General features: G+C 44.7%; 1 protein-coding gene and 1 pseudogene across 1 annotated transcript in view; one reads left to right on the top strand and one right to left on the bottom strand.

Moving 5' to 3' along the window:
- The window catches only part of Them4 (thioesterase superfamily member 4), a 28,849-nt gene that overhangs the window by 5,740 nt on the left and 6,617 nt on the right, over positions 1–16,492 (bottom strand). Inside the window, exons 2-4 of the mRNA XM_021196751.2 lie at positions 9,721–9,907; positions 3,544–3,703; positions 2,510–2,617 (exon numbers count right to left, since the gene is read on the bottom strand). Of these exons, the coding sequence (XP_021052410.1) occupies positions 2,510–2,617; positions 3,544–3,703; positions 9,721–9,907 (455 nt within the window). The remainder of the gene's footprint in view (positions 1–2,509; positions 2,618–3,543; positions 3,704–9,720; positions 9,908–16,492) is intronic.
- Positions 16,073–16,486, top strand: LOC110320650 (annotated as a pseudogene).

Below are 16,492 nucleotides of genomic sequence, written 5' to 3'. Positions count from 1 at the left end.
ATAGCCCTGGCTGTCCTGGAACTCACTCTGTAGACCAGGCTGGCCTCGAACTCAGAAATCCACCTGCCTCTGCCTCCCAAGTGCTGGGATTAAAGGTATGCGTCACCACTGCCTGGCTTAGATTACTGTTATTTATCCTGATTGATACCTGTCCTGTTTTCTGTGGACTTGTATTGTTCTTTCATTCTAGACCAGAATATGTTCATCCATCAGTTTCTTCTTTGTTTTCTTTGGATAGCATTTCCTCTAACTACTTTGGGGCTCTTATTGGAGCTTTGAACTGTTCCTATTATATCCCATCCTCTTCTTCTCTATAGTGGGTTCAAAGCATCTCTCTCCCTCCCCCTCATTCTTGAAGTAATTTCAGGCCACTATTTACCATATTAAATTGCCATCTCTGGGTGCATCAGTAGTCCTAACATCCTTCTAGGAAAGGTGTTCTCATGTCTTATTGGATCTGAGGTCACAGAGTAACAGTGCTGTGTTAACTTGGCAGAATCCCTGTCAAGCTGACTGGAATTCTGCTTCTCACTCTGCATTTAAGCTTAGTATGTCTGCCATTAGTTTAGCTGCAGTGGGCATGTTAATAAAACTGTGGGATATACTTGGGCATCTCACTGAAATCATGGAGCAGATGTGTAATGATCCACCATCACCATCATCACCATCACCACCATAATCATCATCACCACCACCACCACCACCACCACCACCACCACCACCACCAGCGCTGCGGTCTGTTGAAAGGAATCTGGAATAAATCTTAGAGAGGAGGGACTGTCACGTAGGGAGATGTGATTGGAGGTTTCACTGGGTTATGAGATCATAAGAACCATGAGATTATAGACTATGTAAGTGAATTTTTGGTGAAAAACACAAGGTGGGATTTAATTTATTTGTGAGCTTCCCACTGACCTGAACTCCTGAAAGGCAGAGTTCTCACTCTGAGAACTCTGAGAACAAAGTGTAGCCTAAACTCTTACAGGGACAGAACCCATCTAGCTAAGGATGCCTGCAGCCATTCTTTTTTTCTCTTAAAGAATATGAGCAGAGCGTTGCTTTAAGTAACTGTAGTGGACTAGCTAGCATTACAGAGTGATTGCCTAAGTGGTAAGGATTCACTTTCATAACCCTCATGTGGTAATGAGACCTTCTATACAGATGTACCACAAGATGATGCAATTACAACAGGAAAAGGAAAGAAAGCTTGGGTCACAGGTTTGAATTTCTGTCTCTGTCTCTGTCTCTGTCTCTGTCTCTCTCTCTCTGTCTCTTTCTCTCTGAGACAATGTTTCTCTGCATTGTCCTGGCTGTCCTGGAACTTGCTCTGTACATGAGGCCAGCCTCAAACTGAGAGATCTGCCTGCTTTTGCCTCCTGCCTCCTGCCTCCTGCCTCCTGCCTCCTGCCTCCTGCCTCCTGCCTCCTGCCTCCTGCCTCCTGCCTCCTGCCTCCTGCCCCTGTCTCCGGATTTCTGGGATCAAAGATGTGTGCCACCAGCATCCAGCCAGTATTTCCTTCTGGCACATGGAATCAGGAGGTTCAGTGGAGAGCTTCCTGCCTGATAGGCCATGAAGCAGTTACAGGCTGAAACACTGCTGCCCCTTGTAGCACCACCATTTTTGAGCATGTCCTTCCCAATATATTTAGAGACAAGGAAATAGCATAGATTGGCTGGCTGGGAGCTGAGACGACTAAGTTTTGCTTCTTAAAAGCAAGAAGGTGGGGCTGGAGAGATGGCTCAGTGGCTAAGAGCACTGACTGCCTTTCCAGAGGACCTAGGTTCAAATTGTAGTGCCCACATGGCAGCTCATAACTGTCTGTAACTCTAAGATCTGACATTCTTACACAGATATATATGCAGGCAAAACACCGATGCACAGAAAATAAAATAATGAAAATAAAATAATACCTTTATAAAAAAGGTAAAAAGGCTGCAATGTTCATAAGATTTCAACTTTTTTCTTTTTAAATTAAAAATGCTATTCTGTGACTTGAGTGGGAACATGACCGATCCCATTAAAGCAACCCTGAGAAAGAAGAAAGCTGGCTGTGGCATAATATTTCTTGGTCTTGGAATACATCACAAAGCAGTGGTGGCACAGGCCTCTGAGGAGCTCAGTGTCTGGTGTGTTTCTTGGCCACTCTCCATTTTATTTTCTGAGCCAGAGTCTCTTACTGAATCTGAAGCTCACTGACCTGCTGAGACTGTCTGGTCAGCAAGTCCAGGAGTCCCATCTCCACCTCCCCAGCGCTACAACTGCAGTTGGAAGGACTAATTCTGACTGATGGAAGGACTAATTCTGAAGCACAAATTTCTCTTCTCAGAACTTCTTTGTACAGTTTGTCTGAAGCTCTCTGCAGAACTTTGAGAGCTCAGGCTTGGTGGCTTCCTCACTGTCCCTTTCTAGTCCTTTGGGAGCACTTCCTGTATAGTAACAGACATACATCTTGACTTAGGACCTGCTGCTGGAGAATCTGACTTAAGAACGTAAGGATCCCAGACTTACCTTTTATAGTTGATGTTGAGGTTGGCAGTCATGGCAACACCTTCGGCAATTGCACACATGCCAGTAGTGATATCAATGATGGTTGCAATGGCACCTCCGTGAACAAATCTAGTCACAACAGCAGTGGAAAATAAAGTTTAAGAAGTTCGGGAGATAGCCTCTTAAGACAGAAACTATTTAAGTGTCTTTATATATTTACCTTATGTTCAGTATATTTAACGTTAAATAAAATTCATATCCTTAACTTTGTCCATAGCAGAAAGGATACTTATAATAAAACTGGAGCTTAGTAGTAATCATATCACAGCACAAAAAAGCTAAAATGTATATAAGAAACATTATGCTTGTATGTATACACATTCCTTGTTTAAGTTCAGAAAGTGAGGCTGGAACCTTGGCTTAGCAGTTAAGAGCACATACTCTTTCAGAGGACTCAAGTTCAGTTCCTAGAACCCATGTTGGATGGCTCACAAACAGCTGCAACTTCAGTTCCAGGAGGATCTGATACCCACATGAGTGTGTGCACAAACACACATACACACTCATCACACAATATACAGATTCATACGCACACACATTCACATGCATATATACACACACAGATACATACAGATACACACTCATATGCACACATATGCACACACACTCACACATACACACTCACATACATGCACACACACAGAGTTTAAAATAATAATAAAGGAAATCTTTAAAGTTTAGGAAATACAGACAAATAGAAGGAAGAAACCTTAAGGATCTTAATACTACCACCACATCATGGCTAAACCAATACAAATGTGTTCATCATACTCTGTTGTTCTATGTCCTATAATAATATATTATATACATCATTTAATATCATGTTGACATTTTCAAATGTAACCAATATAGATAATTTACAACAGTATGTTATAGACATCTTTCCATTTTAATAAGCATGTATCTACATTACTATTTTAATGTCATCTTTGTAGTCCCTGGATTTGTGAGAATAAAACTCTATCAGTTCCATGCTGCTAGGACATGGCTCTCACCCAGGTACTCCTTGCAGGTGAAGACCTCCTTGAAACAAGCAGACTATCCTCTTCTCAACGGTATTATAGAACATCACATACTCAAAGCCTAGCCCTTCCTCGAAACTTCTGGTGAACTGTTGGGCCTTTGACATTTGTTCTTCTTTCTTAAACTTTGAGTCTGTAAAGAAATAGGGATATGGGTAGAGGAGGAAAAAAACCAGGTATAAGATAAATGCCATGCCAGAATTAAGCTCCTGTATACTGATGAAATCGCATGTGGATGGATAACTGATTAAAATGTCAATAAAAGGAATGGAAAGGTCTCAAGAAACAGCACAGTGGCTAGGGCTGTAGTTTAATTGGCAGAGTGCATGCCTAGCATGCTCAAAGCTCTAGTTTCTTGATCTCCAGCACCACATAAAACTCTATGGCAGTAGAAGATTATAACGTTGGCACTGGGAGGTAGAAGATGAGTTCAAGGCGATCCTTGGCTACATAGTGAGTTTGAGGCCCATCTGGACTACATGAAACCTTGTTTCAAAACAAAATAAAACTCTGGGCAGTGGTGGTGCACGCCTTTAATCCCAGCACTTGGGAGGCATAGGTAGGTGAATTCTTGACTTTGAGCCCAGCCTGGTCTACAGAGCAAGTTCCAGGACAGCCAGGGCTACGCAGAGAAACCCTATCTCAAAAAATTAAAAACCAACCAAATCCACTAACCAACCAACCTACCAAAAACCAAAACCAAACAAACAAAACATACATGTAAACATATACATGAAGCAGCTTAACATACATGTAAACAAACATGTAAACATACATGGACAGAATGAAAAAGAAAGCATAGCACCTACGCACACATAGGAATTACTGAATATGGCATATAAATGCTAATAGTAAACTGAGCAAAATTGTGAGGTACAGTTAGAAACTCTTCTTGGCGTCAGTCTGGTTTAAATGGACTTTAACAAGAATGCATAACCCAATACCAACAAAATACCCATCCACTTGCTACAACACTTCGAAAGCAGACACATTTAAATAATAGACTGTTTTAAAACACATATAGATGGAGGAAACTATCCAGAGATGAAAAGGAACCATTAAATCAGAACAGTAGAGCATGGGATGGGACAGGCTGTACCAGAACAGATGCCATGTGAATATGGATGTGATTGTAATCTGCTATCCTGAATCAAAAACATACGTAGTTCAGTATAACATTACCGTATTTGGGTTAGAACCATTCGAGCTCCTGAAATCAGCTTAGGAGTTCAACATTTCTGGTCAAAAATATCAAACTGTGAGGAATCTCATAAAGATGAGAAAAATAAGTAGAACAAATGTGTTAAGAGAATTTGAGCTTCAGGTTCTACCCCTGTTTAACTGAGGCAGAATTTTTTGTAAATGCTCTTTTGTCAAGATTCCCAGGGGTGTCATGTTTGGGCTAAAGCCCAAGACTGGCTAATGCTGAGGGCAGTAGAACAACAGCAGGAGACTGGCACACTGAAGCACATGACTATTAGTGGGAGGGGAGCTCAGATGGAATACAAGAGGTGAGGGCCAACTTTACACCAGAAAATGAACAACGGCCACCAAAATTGTCACATAGACTAGTAATGGTGTCCATGCTGACCAGGTAGAAGCCAGGTTCCACCAGGTTAAGGGCATTCAATGAACTGTGTAAAGTCAGAATAATTTTAATTAAAAAAATAGCACTTTTATAGCGTCAGGGATCAGACCCAAGGCTCTGCGCACACTCGTCATCTCCTCTAAAAGAGTGAATCCGCTGGAATGGGGCAGGGGTTGGTTTCAGTAGAACTGGGTCTATGCAGCCCGGGATGGTTTCAAACTCTCATCCTCCTGTCTGTGTCTCCTGAGTATTGTAACTATAGATGTCTTCCACCATTCATAGCATTAAACTTTACTTTTAAGTAAATTATAGGTAAAATTTAATGTTAGTTACTTAAAAGTTCTTCTTTTCCTTTGATAATTCTTGGTTTTAAACTGAATAATCTAAACAGAAACCTGAAAATGACCAACTATTGATGTTAAAGTAATTTGATGTGTGTTTCATTTATCCCTTAAGCCATGAAGACACGGAGACATGGAACGGTTCTATGCTGTGTAGAACCAGAATTGCAAGCATGTGTGAAACTAAGTGTGGTGGTTGGTAGGTTGTGTGTGTGTGTGTGTGTGTGTGTGTGTGTGTGTGTTTGGTTTTCTGAGACAGGGCTTCTCTGTATGTATAGCCCCGGCTGTCCTGGAACTCACTCTGTAGACCAGGCTGGCCTGAAACTCAGAAATCCACCTGCCTCTGCCTCCCGAGTGCTGGAATTAAAGACATGCGCCACCACTGCCTGGCGATGGTTGGTATTTTTGTCAATTTGACACAAGCTAAAGTCATTCGGGAAGAGGGAGCCATAACTGAGGGATTGCTTCCAACATACTGCCCAAAGTTAAGCTGGAGGGACAGTTTCATGAATAGTGATTGATTTGGGAGGGCCCAGCCCACTGTGGGTGGTGACATCCCTGGGTCCTGGGTGATATAAGAAAATGGGCTGAACAAGCCCCATGGAGTGAGTGAGAAAGCAGCCTTCCTCTGTGGCTTTTGCTTCCCTTTGTGACTGCTTTTGAAAGCAGTAAACATGAACAAAATCCATTTCTCCTCAAGTTGCTTTTAGTCATGTATCTATAGCAACAGAAAGCAAGCCAGGACACTAAGTTCTAATGATTAACTTGAGAAATAATCAGCTTTTGAATGGCTCCTAAGAGCATAAGACCAAATAGAATTAAAATGATAAAGAATACTGTGTACTTACTACAGAACTCACCCTGCTTGTAGGGGTTGTGGTAAGAAGGCCCTAGGGCATGAGCATGGGGAACTGGCCCTGCCACTTGCCTGCCTTGAGGTGGGGTGGGGTGGGCAAAGGAGAGATGTCCACCCCCTCTAACCCTACAGTAGATAGATGATGTACTAGCTGGTTTTGTATGTCAACTTGATACAAGCTGGAGTTATCACAGAGAAAGGAGCCTCCCTTGAGGAAATGCCTCTATGAGATGTATTTTCTCAATTAATGATTAAGGAGGGGAGAGTCCAACCCATTGTGGGTGGTGCTGTCCCTGGGCTGGTAGTCCTGCGTTCTATAAGAAAGCAAGTTGGGCAAGCCAGGGGAAGCAATCTAGTAAGCAGCACCCCTCTATGGCCTCTGCTTCAGCTCCTGCCTCCAAGTTCCTGACCTATATGAGATCCTATCTTGATTTCTTTTGGTGATGAATAGCAATGGGGAAGTCTAAACTGAATAAACCTTTTCCTCCCCAAGTTGCTTCTTGGTCATGATGTTTTGTGCAGGAATACAAACCCTGACTAAGACAGATGAGTTGGCCGCAGGGGTTATGAGAACTGAAGAGCTAGCCCTGTTCCTTATAGGTTGTAGCACTTCAGAAAGCAAGCACTATACCTCCCATGGGCAGTGCAATAGAGCTGACCTTGCTGGTGTGGGCAAGGGTGAGCTACTCTCAATGGCACTATAGCAGGAGACCTAGCTTGCCCCTTGCTGGCTGCATCATTGGATGAGCTAGGTGGGGTGAGGCTGACAGGATTTCTCAGGTGGTGTGGGTGTAGGAGAGTTGGCTCAGCTACCACGCAGGTCGAGATCCAGGGCTTTTGAGTTGGCCCACTCTAACATCTACCCCATTGATAAACTGCTGGAGCCTGTGAAGGGGCCAGTCCTGCAGGTCCAAAGCTGCAGGATCTTCATAACACAGGGCAACAAAAAGGATATCCAAGAAAAGTGAGGATCCAATTTTGATGGTGTAGCAGAAGCCAGAGGCCTTGAACCAGACCAATGACTCATTGTAATGGCCATTTGCAAGGAAAGCTGTGTGGACAAAAGGGTGTACTGTGGGACACACTGTGACACACTACTGCTTCCACAATGAGATTTTCTTTTTGTTTTGTGTGGGAGGTTACAAGGGTGGAGGCAGGTATGAGAGGACAGGGAAATGAGTGGGACTAGTATGCATGATGTGAAATTCACAAAGAAGCAATAAAAAGTTAAATTAAAAAAGAATATGGTGTCCTGAGAAATTGGTGTAACCGGTGATGTCGGTGTTCTGGAAAGTTCCTGAGAAACTAGGAAGAGTAATGCATTTTGGAAGGTCTGTTGCTGATGAGGTGTGGCAGGGAGGAATGTCCAGAGCAGGCCAAGGGAAGGGAACACAGTGCACAAGTCATTCATGGTCAGTTCACTCTTTCAGGGCAGAAGCAGATCAAGCTTAGGTATAGGGAGGAGGGGACAAGAGGTGGTGAAAGCTTAGAAATGCTCCTCTGTTGGCTTTCATTTTCATGAAGTGAAATAGAAAGTGAGACCTGCTGAGAGTGAGACCAGGAAAGAATTACAAGTGTGAGTAAAAAGAAGAAGAGTAGGAGAGTCAATAGACCAGGAAAACAGGAGACAGACTGTCAGCAAACATTAAGGGCTATTTTGAAATCATCAACTTCAGAGAATCAATCAAACAAACCAACCAACCTCTCTGAAAATTAAAATACTTACTTGATACAGAATATGTTAAAAATCAAACGAACAAACTCAGAATGTCAGGAAGTGTAATTTCTGAGTGTTGGGTATGAGGTAGGTTGTCATTGGGCTTAAAGTCTGAGAGATTAGAGGGTGTGCTGGCTAGTTTATGTGAACTTGAACAAGCTAGAGTAGAGCCATCAGAGAGGAGGGAGCCTCAATTGAGAACACGCTTCAGTAAGATCTGACTGTAGGGCATTTTCTTAATTAGTGACCAATGAGGGAGGGCACATCCCATCTTGGATGGTGTCAACCCTGGGCTGATGATCCTGGGTTCTATAAAAAAACAAGCTGAACAAGCCATGGGGAGCAAGCCAGTAAGCAGCACTCCTCCATGGTCTCTATATCAGCTCTTGCCTCCAGGTTCCTGCCTGGTTTAAGTTCCTTTCCTCACTTCCTTTATAGATGAAATGAAACATGCAAATGTAAGCCAAAGAAACCCTTTCCTCCTCAATTTGCTTTAGTTACGGTGTTTCATTACAGCAACAGTAACTCCAACTAAGACAGAGGGAGATTCAAGTGTTCTGACCTTCTCAGAGGGATGGAGCCAGATTCTGAGATAAAGAGAAAAGAAATTGGTGATGTCATCTTCAAGATGCCAGCTTGGGACTGTAAGTGTTGCAGTTCTGAAGAGAAAGGCTTCACCTACAGGAATGTTACAGCTCTGCGCTGGCTGTGGGGAAGATTTCCCCAATGCAAGTGTAACAGCTCTGCTCCAAGAGGTAGGCACCCTGGTAGTCAGGAGCCAAGGAATACCACAAAGTCATACTGCATAACAAACCTCACAGAAGGAATTTATTGCAAGGGAAAAGCCCAGTAGGGTGATTCCGAGAAGCCGCAGGGAACTGAACAGAAGCCAGGGTTTACATGAGGTTTCTTGGGGTGGTAGTGGGGTGATGGCACCTCTTAGGATGGAAATTTCCAGGGTGAGAGCTGGTGGGATTTTTAAGTCCTGAGCTTTGGGTGAGCTCAGGGATTGGTTGGGTTTTTTTTTTTTTTTTTTTTAATTTATTTTGCTCATGGATTGGCAGGATTCTGTGGCAAGCTCTGTGATTGGTAGGATTCTGTTTCTTGGCCCTGGTTTTGGGCTGGGGGCGGGAGGGGGTGTCAAGTTCAGGGTACTTTTCTCTTGGCCCTTTTACCCTACATGGATCATCTCATTTTTGACAGTGTGCTTTCTATTCTCTCATAATTCACGAAATTTAGCGAGATTTCTGGTCTGTAAACTGGGGACCATAGAACTCCCTGCACTGTATGTATTTATTTAGTCTCTTTCCTTTCTCTCTAACCTGCTCTCCATTTCCCTTCTTTCTCCTTTCCTTACCCTTCAGTCCTTCCTTGCTCTGCTTTCCACCCACTTTTTAATCCTTCCTCCCTATCCAGAAAGGGGGCCTTGCTATGTAGCCCATGGTCTTGAACTTGTTATGTAGCCCGGCTGGCCTTGAGCTCAGGATCTTCCTGCCTCACCCTACTGAGAGGGATTACACACATGGAAGATCTACCATATCTAGCTCTAACATCTCATTAAGTAACAATCAGTGCTTCAGTCTGCAACAACACTTTACACTGATATTCAAATACTATTTATGGGAAATAATTTACGCATTATTCTTACCAACAAAAAGGGCTTGGAACTCTTGAAGAACTTGAGCAGGGTTTTGTCTGTGTGAAGGCAAGCGTTTCCAGGAGCCATCTTCACATTTCTTCATGAACTGATCAAAAAGGAGTCTGAGGTCCTGAGTCCAGCTGGGGTTAGGGAGAGCATAGTCCTTACGAATGACTTTCTCAGAAGAAAATAACCTCTAAAAGACAGAGACAGGAAAACAATAAATAGGAGGTGTGTAGTATTTCATACTTTCTGCAAGTTCCTAAGAGCTCATTTGTCCCACACACCTTCACAGAAAAGGAGAATGACAAAGGGTCAGTGGTTTTCCTAACTTCTCCCAGCTAGTTACTGGTGGGGATAACATTAGGCCCAGGTGAACCAGTCACCAGACATAGAGAGATGGATTGATATTATCAAAAGTATACAGGCGGGGCACACATAGGAAGCTGGAACACAAGGGATAGTATTGGTTCAGTATTTGGCTCTTTGACATAAATACTGACAAACAAAGTAGCCACCTGGAAAGAGTAGTGTATATAAAACCAAAGCTGGGCGGTGGTGGCACATACCTTTAATCCCAGCACTTGGGAGGCAGAGGCAGGTGGATTTCTGAGTTCAAGGCCAGCCTGGTCTACAAAGTGATTTCCAGGACAGCCAGGGCTACATAGAGAAACCCTGTCTCAAAAAAACCAAAAAAAAAAAAAAAAGAATACTTGTTGTAGCTGGTGGTACATAGTTTTAGTCCCAGCACTTGGAAGCGGTGGATTTCTGATTTCAAGGCTAGCCTGGTCTACAGAACAAGTTCCGGGACAGCTAGGACTACACAGAGAAACCTTGTCTCAAAAAAAATAAATGAATAAACAAACAAACAAACAAACAAATAAAACCAAAACCAAACAAACATCAAGAAAACCTGAAATGAATCTGTACAAATGCAAGGAGGCATGAAATAGTTTTGAAGGATTTTATTATACTCTATGCAATAGGAACTAACAATTGTCCCCATTTTAAAGTCTAAAAGAAGCTAGGCAATGCCAAATTGTAAGAAAAGGAACAGAGACCTGGGAGCCTCCCCCATTCCAGGTCTCTGGAACTTTCTAGAGGTTCTCCCCACCCCAGCCCCAACCCCAGCAGCTGCATATTTCCATACACTCTCCTGGCCCTCTGGTCTTCTTTTCTGTCTCCCACTCCCCATACCTGATCTTACCTCCCCCCTCCCTTTTCCATTCCCTTCCCCTCTCCCATGCAGGTCCCTCATTTCCTCTGCCTTCATGATGATTTTGGATTCAATGTGGGTGACCTTAGCTGAAATGCCCAATTGTGGGAAGATGAAACCTGAAGAGATTACCTACAGTAGTTAGGCAGGACCCCCATTGGAGGGATGGGGACACCAACCTACCTTCAAAGTTTTCCACCCAAAATTGTTCCTAACAAATCAGAAATGCAGGGACAATAATGGATCAGAGACTGGAGGTAAGGCTGTCCAATGATCGACCCAACTTGGATCCATTCCATGGGTGGGCACCAATCCCTGACACTATCACTGATGCTGTATTGTGTTTGCAGACAGGAGCCTAGCATGGCTGTCCTCTGAGAGGCTCTGCCAGCAGCTGACTGAGACAGATACAGATAGCAGAGCCAAGCATTGGGCTAGGGTTGGGGACTCCTATGGAAAAGTTAGGAAAAGGCTTGAAGGAACTGAAGGGGATGGCAACTCCATCGGAAGACCAACAGTGTCAACTAACCTGGACCTCTGGGAGCTCCCAGAGACTAAGCCACTAACTAAAGAGCATACATGGGCTGGTCAGAAGCTTCTGGCACATATGTAGCAGAAGACTGCCTTGTATGGCCTCAGTGGAAGACGATGTGCTTAATCCTGTAGAGACTTGATGCCTCAGGGAGGGGGGATGCCTGGAGGGGGGCAACCTCTCAGAGTTGAAGGGGTTGGGGTAAGAACTCTGTGAGGGGGAACCAGGAGAGGGGTAACACTTGGGATATAAATAAATAAAATAATTAATAGAAAAAAGAGAAGGTGCAGAAGTATATAGAGGTGTAGGCAAAGCCTTAATGCTATGCTCACTAGTTTGAATTCTATCTACAGCACTCTCAGATTATTTAAGCAGGGAGTGATGTGATCAGATTTGGCCGTAATGGGAAAGAGAGTGGTAATGTCTAAGATTGCAAATGAGGGCTCTCCTTGGAGGCGCTTGGGTAATTCAGTGAGAACTATGAGATCGTAAGGCAGAACTTGGGGACAACTTCCATAAAGCAATGAAGAAATAAGATAAATACTACAGCCAGTCCCTGGTGCATGAATGACACTGTAGAAATAAATGATAATTAATTACAATAAAGAATACAAGAGGGACAAGAGGAAGCTGGGAAAAGAGAGGTTGGTGTCATGGTAACTACGATTTCCAACCACGATACTGCTCTGGAGCACTGAGCATTGCCACTATTCCAGTCGACAACTAGAAGGTTGGAGGACTGGGAAGACAGGGTGTGATCTATGGAGGAGCATACTCAAATGCTCCCAGACAGCAGACAGGAAAGCTGCTGCAGAAACCTCACAACAGAAGATCACAGAAGGTATCTACCATGCGGCGTTCTACTTGTAGTCACCATTCTGACTGCTGTATGTGTCGCTTGGGCCACACCCCTGACACTATGCTGCACTCACTGACGGGAGAATCAGCTTCTGCTGATGCTTGGGCTGACTCCAATCATGGTTCAATAGGAAGAACAGAGGGAACCTGTTTCAAGTACTCTATGAAAACAACAACAACAACAACAACAACAACAACAACAACAACAAACTGGGTTGGTGAGATGGCTCGGTGGGTAAAGGGTAAAGCCTGTACCAGGTATCACAACCCCAGCTGGATCCTTGAAACTTGTATGCTGGGAGGAGAGAAGGATAAGTTGCCACAAAGTTCCACTCACAAATACATAAATGCAAACAGAAGAACAACCGAACCCTTCGTCAGAGATAAAAAGGAAGTCCTGGTTTTGTGGTACTAGAGCACTGAGGAAACAAACAGAAACAACACTTTCCTGTAGTGCAGGATAAGCAACTTTATTTATGCCACTTTGATCAGGTAATCCCTTCAGCCTCTCAATGGCTGTTTCCACACAGTGTTCGGCTTCAGTGTCTACTGGGAAGTTCATAGGGTCCCATCCACAGTCAGGGTTACCCTAGGCTCGGGGAGGAGGTCTGAGCCCCGTCTCCCCTAATCATCATCTTTTAGGGCCAGAACCTTAGCGGCCTTTCCCCTCTTCTTAGGGCATTCTCATGCCCAATGCCCAATGTCCTTCTTCTTTGCAATATGCACATTGGTCCTTTTCCAGAGTCCTCTGGGTGCGTCTTCTTTCTTCAAATCTGGATTCTCTGTTGCCCAGGTATCCTGTCTGTCTATTCTCAGCTCTACTGCTCCTCTCACACTCCCCTTCCACTATGGCCAAAATCCTGCTCAAGTTTCTCTCCTGTGTTCTATCCCTCTTATCTGTAAGCCTCCATTAATCTTTTTAGAAAAACAGACGGAGGCTCGGCGGGGCCCTGCATCACTTCTCTTACCTTGGCCAAATTGGTGGGGGTCTCGCCGCTCCCTTATCAGAGACTGGAGGTAAATGTCAACCTCTTCCTACCTTGAGCCGTGTTATAATCCCAACTCGGCTGGTCCAGAGGAAACCCAGCGTTAATCTCATCAGGCAGGTTGATCGGGACTCCATTCAGTCTGGGAACATTACAGATCATCTGACGAGAAAGGCCAATATTGTAGGGAATGCAGGGACTGCAGATCCGCAGGTGGGTTTCCCACAGCTCACAAGGGGAAAGCAGTTGTGGTATCGGGAACCCCATCTGCAGAGGGGTTCTGGGCCCACCGGCTTCAGGTCACCGCCATCAGCCCCTCAGGCTGAGGGGTAAGGGATAGGGAGGGGGAGGAGGTTCCAGCCACTCAGAAGGTTCGGGATAAATTTTTGGGAGGCACCGAGGGCCAAGGCGAAAGCTCCGTTTCTGGGGAGGCTTCTGTTTCACTTTTGTTCCGTGGAGAGCCAGAGCTCGGGAACCTAACTTCCACTGTGGGATCCAGGATTTAACCCATGGTGGTGGATTCTAGATGAGATTTTGCCATACAGTTATGTATGGCTGCTGTTCCAGGTGGGACCCAGGTCTGTCCTGAAAAACAATGGCTTTAACTTTAAAGATTAGAGTCAAGTCAAAAGTCCCCTCCGGTGGCCAACCAACATTAAACATTGGCTACTCGGAGGCACAAAAAGTCCGCCAAGGTCCCTTCTTGATTTCTACTGAAAGGTTGTGGGCCCTTGACCTAACTTCAGTCCAGTGATCTAAGGTCAAACTCAGGGGGGTTGTCACAGTCTGTCCCATCATCTAAACCACAAAAATCACAAACAGACACAAGGAATTGACACACACAGACTAACAAAAAATGCTCGTCTTCTAGACAGACAAAACCAATCCAGAGATGCAGAAGATAGGTTAGGTGCATAGTCCTTCCAATCCAGGAAGACTAATCCTCACCTCCATCCAGACAGACTCTTGGAGCCCTTCCCCTCGCTCCAAGGCGTCCCTCAAGAGTGGCAGCCGGTGATTTCAGCACATCTGCTGATAACACACCGTGTCTCCTCTTGAGACTCGGGTCTCCGTTTCTCATGAAACGTCGTGGCTGCAATGAAACTTCGCTGGCACACAGAAACAGTTTCAGACAAGAAATCTCACCTCCAAGTGGGTCTTCAGAGATGAGGGTGGTAGCACATATCCCGGACGAGCCCCCAAAATGAAAGACTCCCGGAGGGAGACTCTCACTTGAGTCTCGGGATGGCTGCGGACCCCCAAGGACTCACGAGAGACCTAGCTTGATGCAATTACATGAGGCTTTATTCGGGGAAGTGCCAGAGTTCTAGGGACCACTCGTATCCCACACAGGGGTAGAGTTGGTCAACAAAAGAAAAAGGGACCCTCTTTTTATGGGCATTCACGGGGAGAAAGGAGGAGGGAGTAGGGGGATTTCCAAATCACCTGTAACAAACAATTTCTATAGGCATGGGAGGGGTATGAGGAAGGAGCCGTGCACAGGTGCAGAGGTGATGCAATTCTATTGGCTAACAGCTAACACATGGGGCAGCTCTGGATTGGTCCCATCTGAAGTTGCTGGGTAAATTTTCTGATCTCAGCCTAGCAACCAGACCACAAACACTTGGTTGTGGGCTGCAATGGTTGGCAAACACACGGGTTCAAGGAACAGTCAGAACATAGGCAAACACACGGGTTCAAGGAACAGTCAGACTATTATGTCCAGATATTTTCTGAATCAATGGGGCAAGTTAAACTTTTACTTTCTGCCAACAGTAGGGTCCATCTCTCCAGTCTAGGGGCTTTTAGGAATTTTTTTGTTCTATCAGGATCTTTCAAACCCAGCCTAGATAATCTGGGAAAGACAGACAAGCTCCACCCATTATTTCTTACTCTAGATACAACTGTGGTAAAATATTGTTGCATTTCCTCCAAGTTCTTTCCATTTACTGCACTGTACCCTGATTTATACTACTAAGGAAGTTCATTTCACATTTCCTGGCAAGTCTCTGGCAGCAAAAACCTTTTTTCCTTTCCTCCTTTCCTTTCCTTTCCTTTCCTTTCCTTTCCTTTCCTTTCCTTTCCTTTCCTTTCCTTTCCTTTCCTTTCCTTTCCTTTCCTTTCCTTTCCTTTTNCCTTTCCTTTCCTTTCCTTTCCTTTCCTTTCCTTTTCTTTTCTTTTCTTTTCTTTTCTTTTCTTTTCTTTTCTTTTCTTTTCTTTTCTTTTCTTTATACTGCTCCTAGTAATGTCATAAGCTACACCAGAAAATCTCACCAACATGATTGCCTAAACCTGAGCTGGACAGGGAGGATGAGGACACCAACAAACAAGCTAAACCACCACAGTGAACAGAGCAAGAGGCTTCGGCCCTACACAAAGAACTACAGGGAACCAGTAAAGGGAATGGGAGGCAGATGTAGTCTTCCTCAGGGAAGAGCACCCAATTGGTCGCCCAGTCCCAAACAGTCAGCACTCAAAACATACATACATTATATGGACTTAATAGGCTATGTCTGGGATTATACGTGGATATATAAATGCATCTAAACATATAAAAACAACTGATCTTAAAAGAGGTCATGAATTTAAAGGAGAATGAGGAGGGTATATGAGAGGGCTTAGAGGGTAAAGGGAAGGAGAAATGATGCAATTAAAATGCAATCTCGATCTGGTTCTCCCACCGCCCCCGCGATGGGTCGCAGCAGTTCGTCTGGTGGCGGCTAGGCAGTGCAGCTCCTCAGTGACGGATCCGGCGACGCACGCCTCCCACCCCGCGCCTCCACGATGCCCAAGAGGAAGGTTAGCGCGGATGGAGCGGCGAAGGCGGAGCCCAAGTGCCGCTCCAGGAGGCTGTCAGCCAAGCCCGCCCCTGCCAAGGTGGACGCGAAGCTGAAAAAGGCCGCAGGAAAGGGTAAAGCATCAGACAAAAAAGTGCAGATAAAAGGAAAGAGGGGCGCAAAGGGCAAGGAGGGCAAGCAGGCTGACGTGGCCGACCAGCAAACTACAGATCTGCCTGTAGAAAATGGAGAGACGCAAAACCAGAGTCCAGCCTCTGAAGAAGAGAAAGAAGCTAAGTCCGACTAAGCATCCATCACATCTTGTTTGTGGTCCCGCCTCCCTTCTTGTACAATCCAGAGGAATATTTTTATCAACTATTTTGTAAATGCGAGTTTTTTAGTAGCTCTAGAA

This window comes from Mus pahari, chromosome 4, assembly GCF_900095145.1.
Source record: "Mus pahari chromosome 4, PAHARI_EIJ_v1.1, whole genome shotgun sequence".
Classification (NCBI taxonomy): domain Eukaryota; kingdom Metazoa; phylum Chordata; class Mammalia; order Rodentia; family Muridae; genus Mus; species Mus pahari.
The sequence above is the reverse complement of the archived record's forward strand: the minus strand, read 5'-3'. Positions and strand labels throughout refer to the sequence as shown.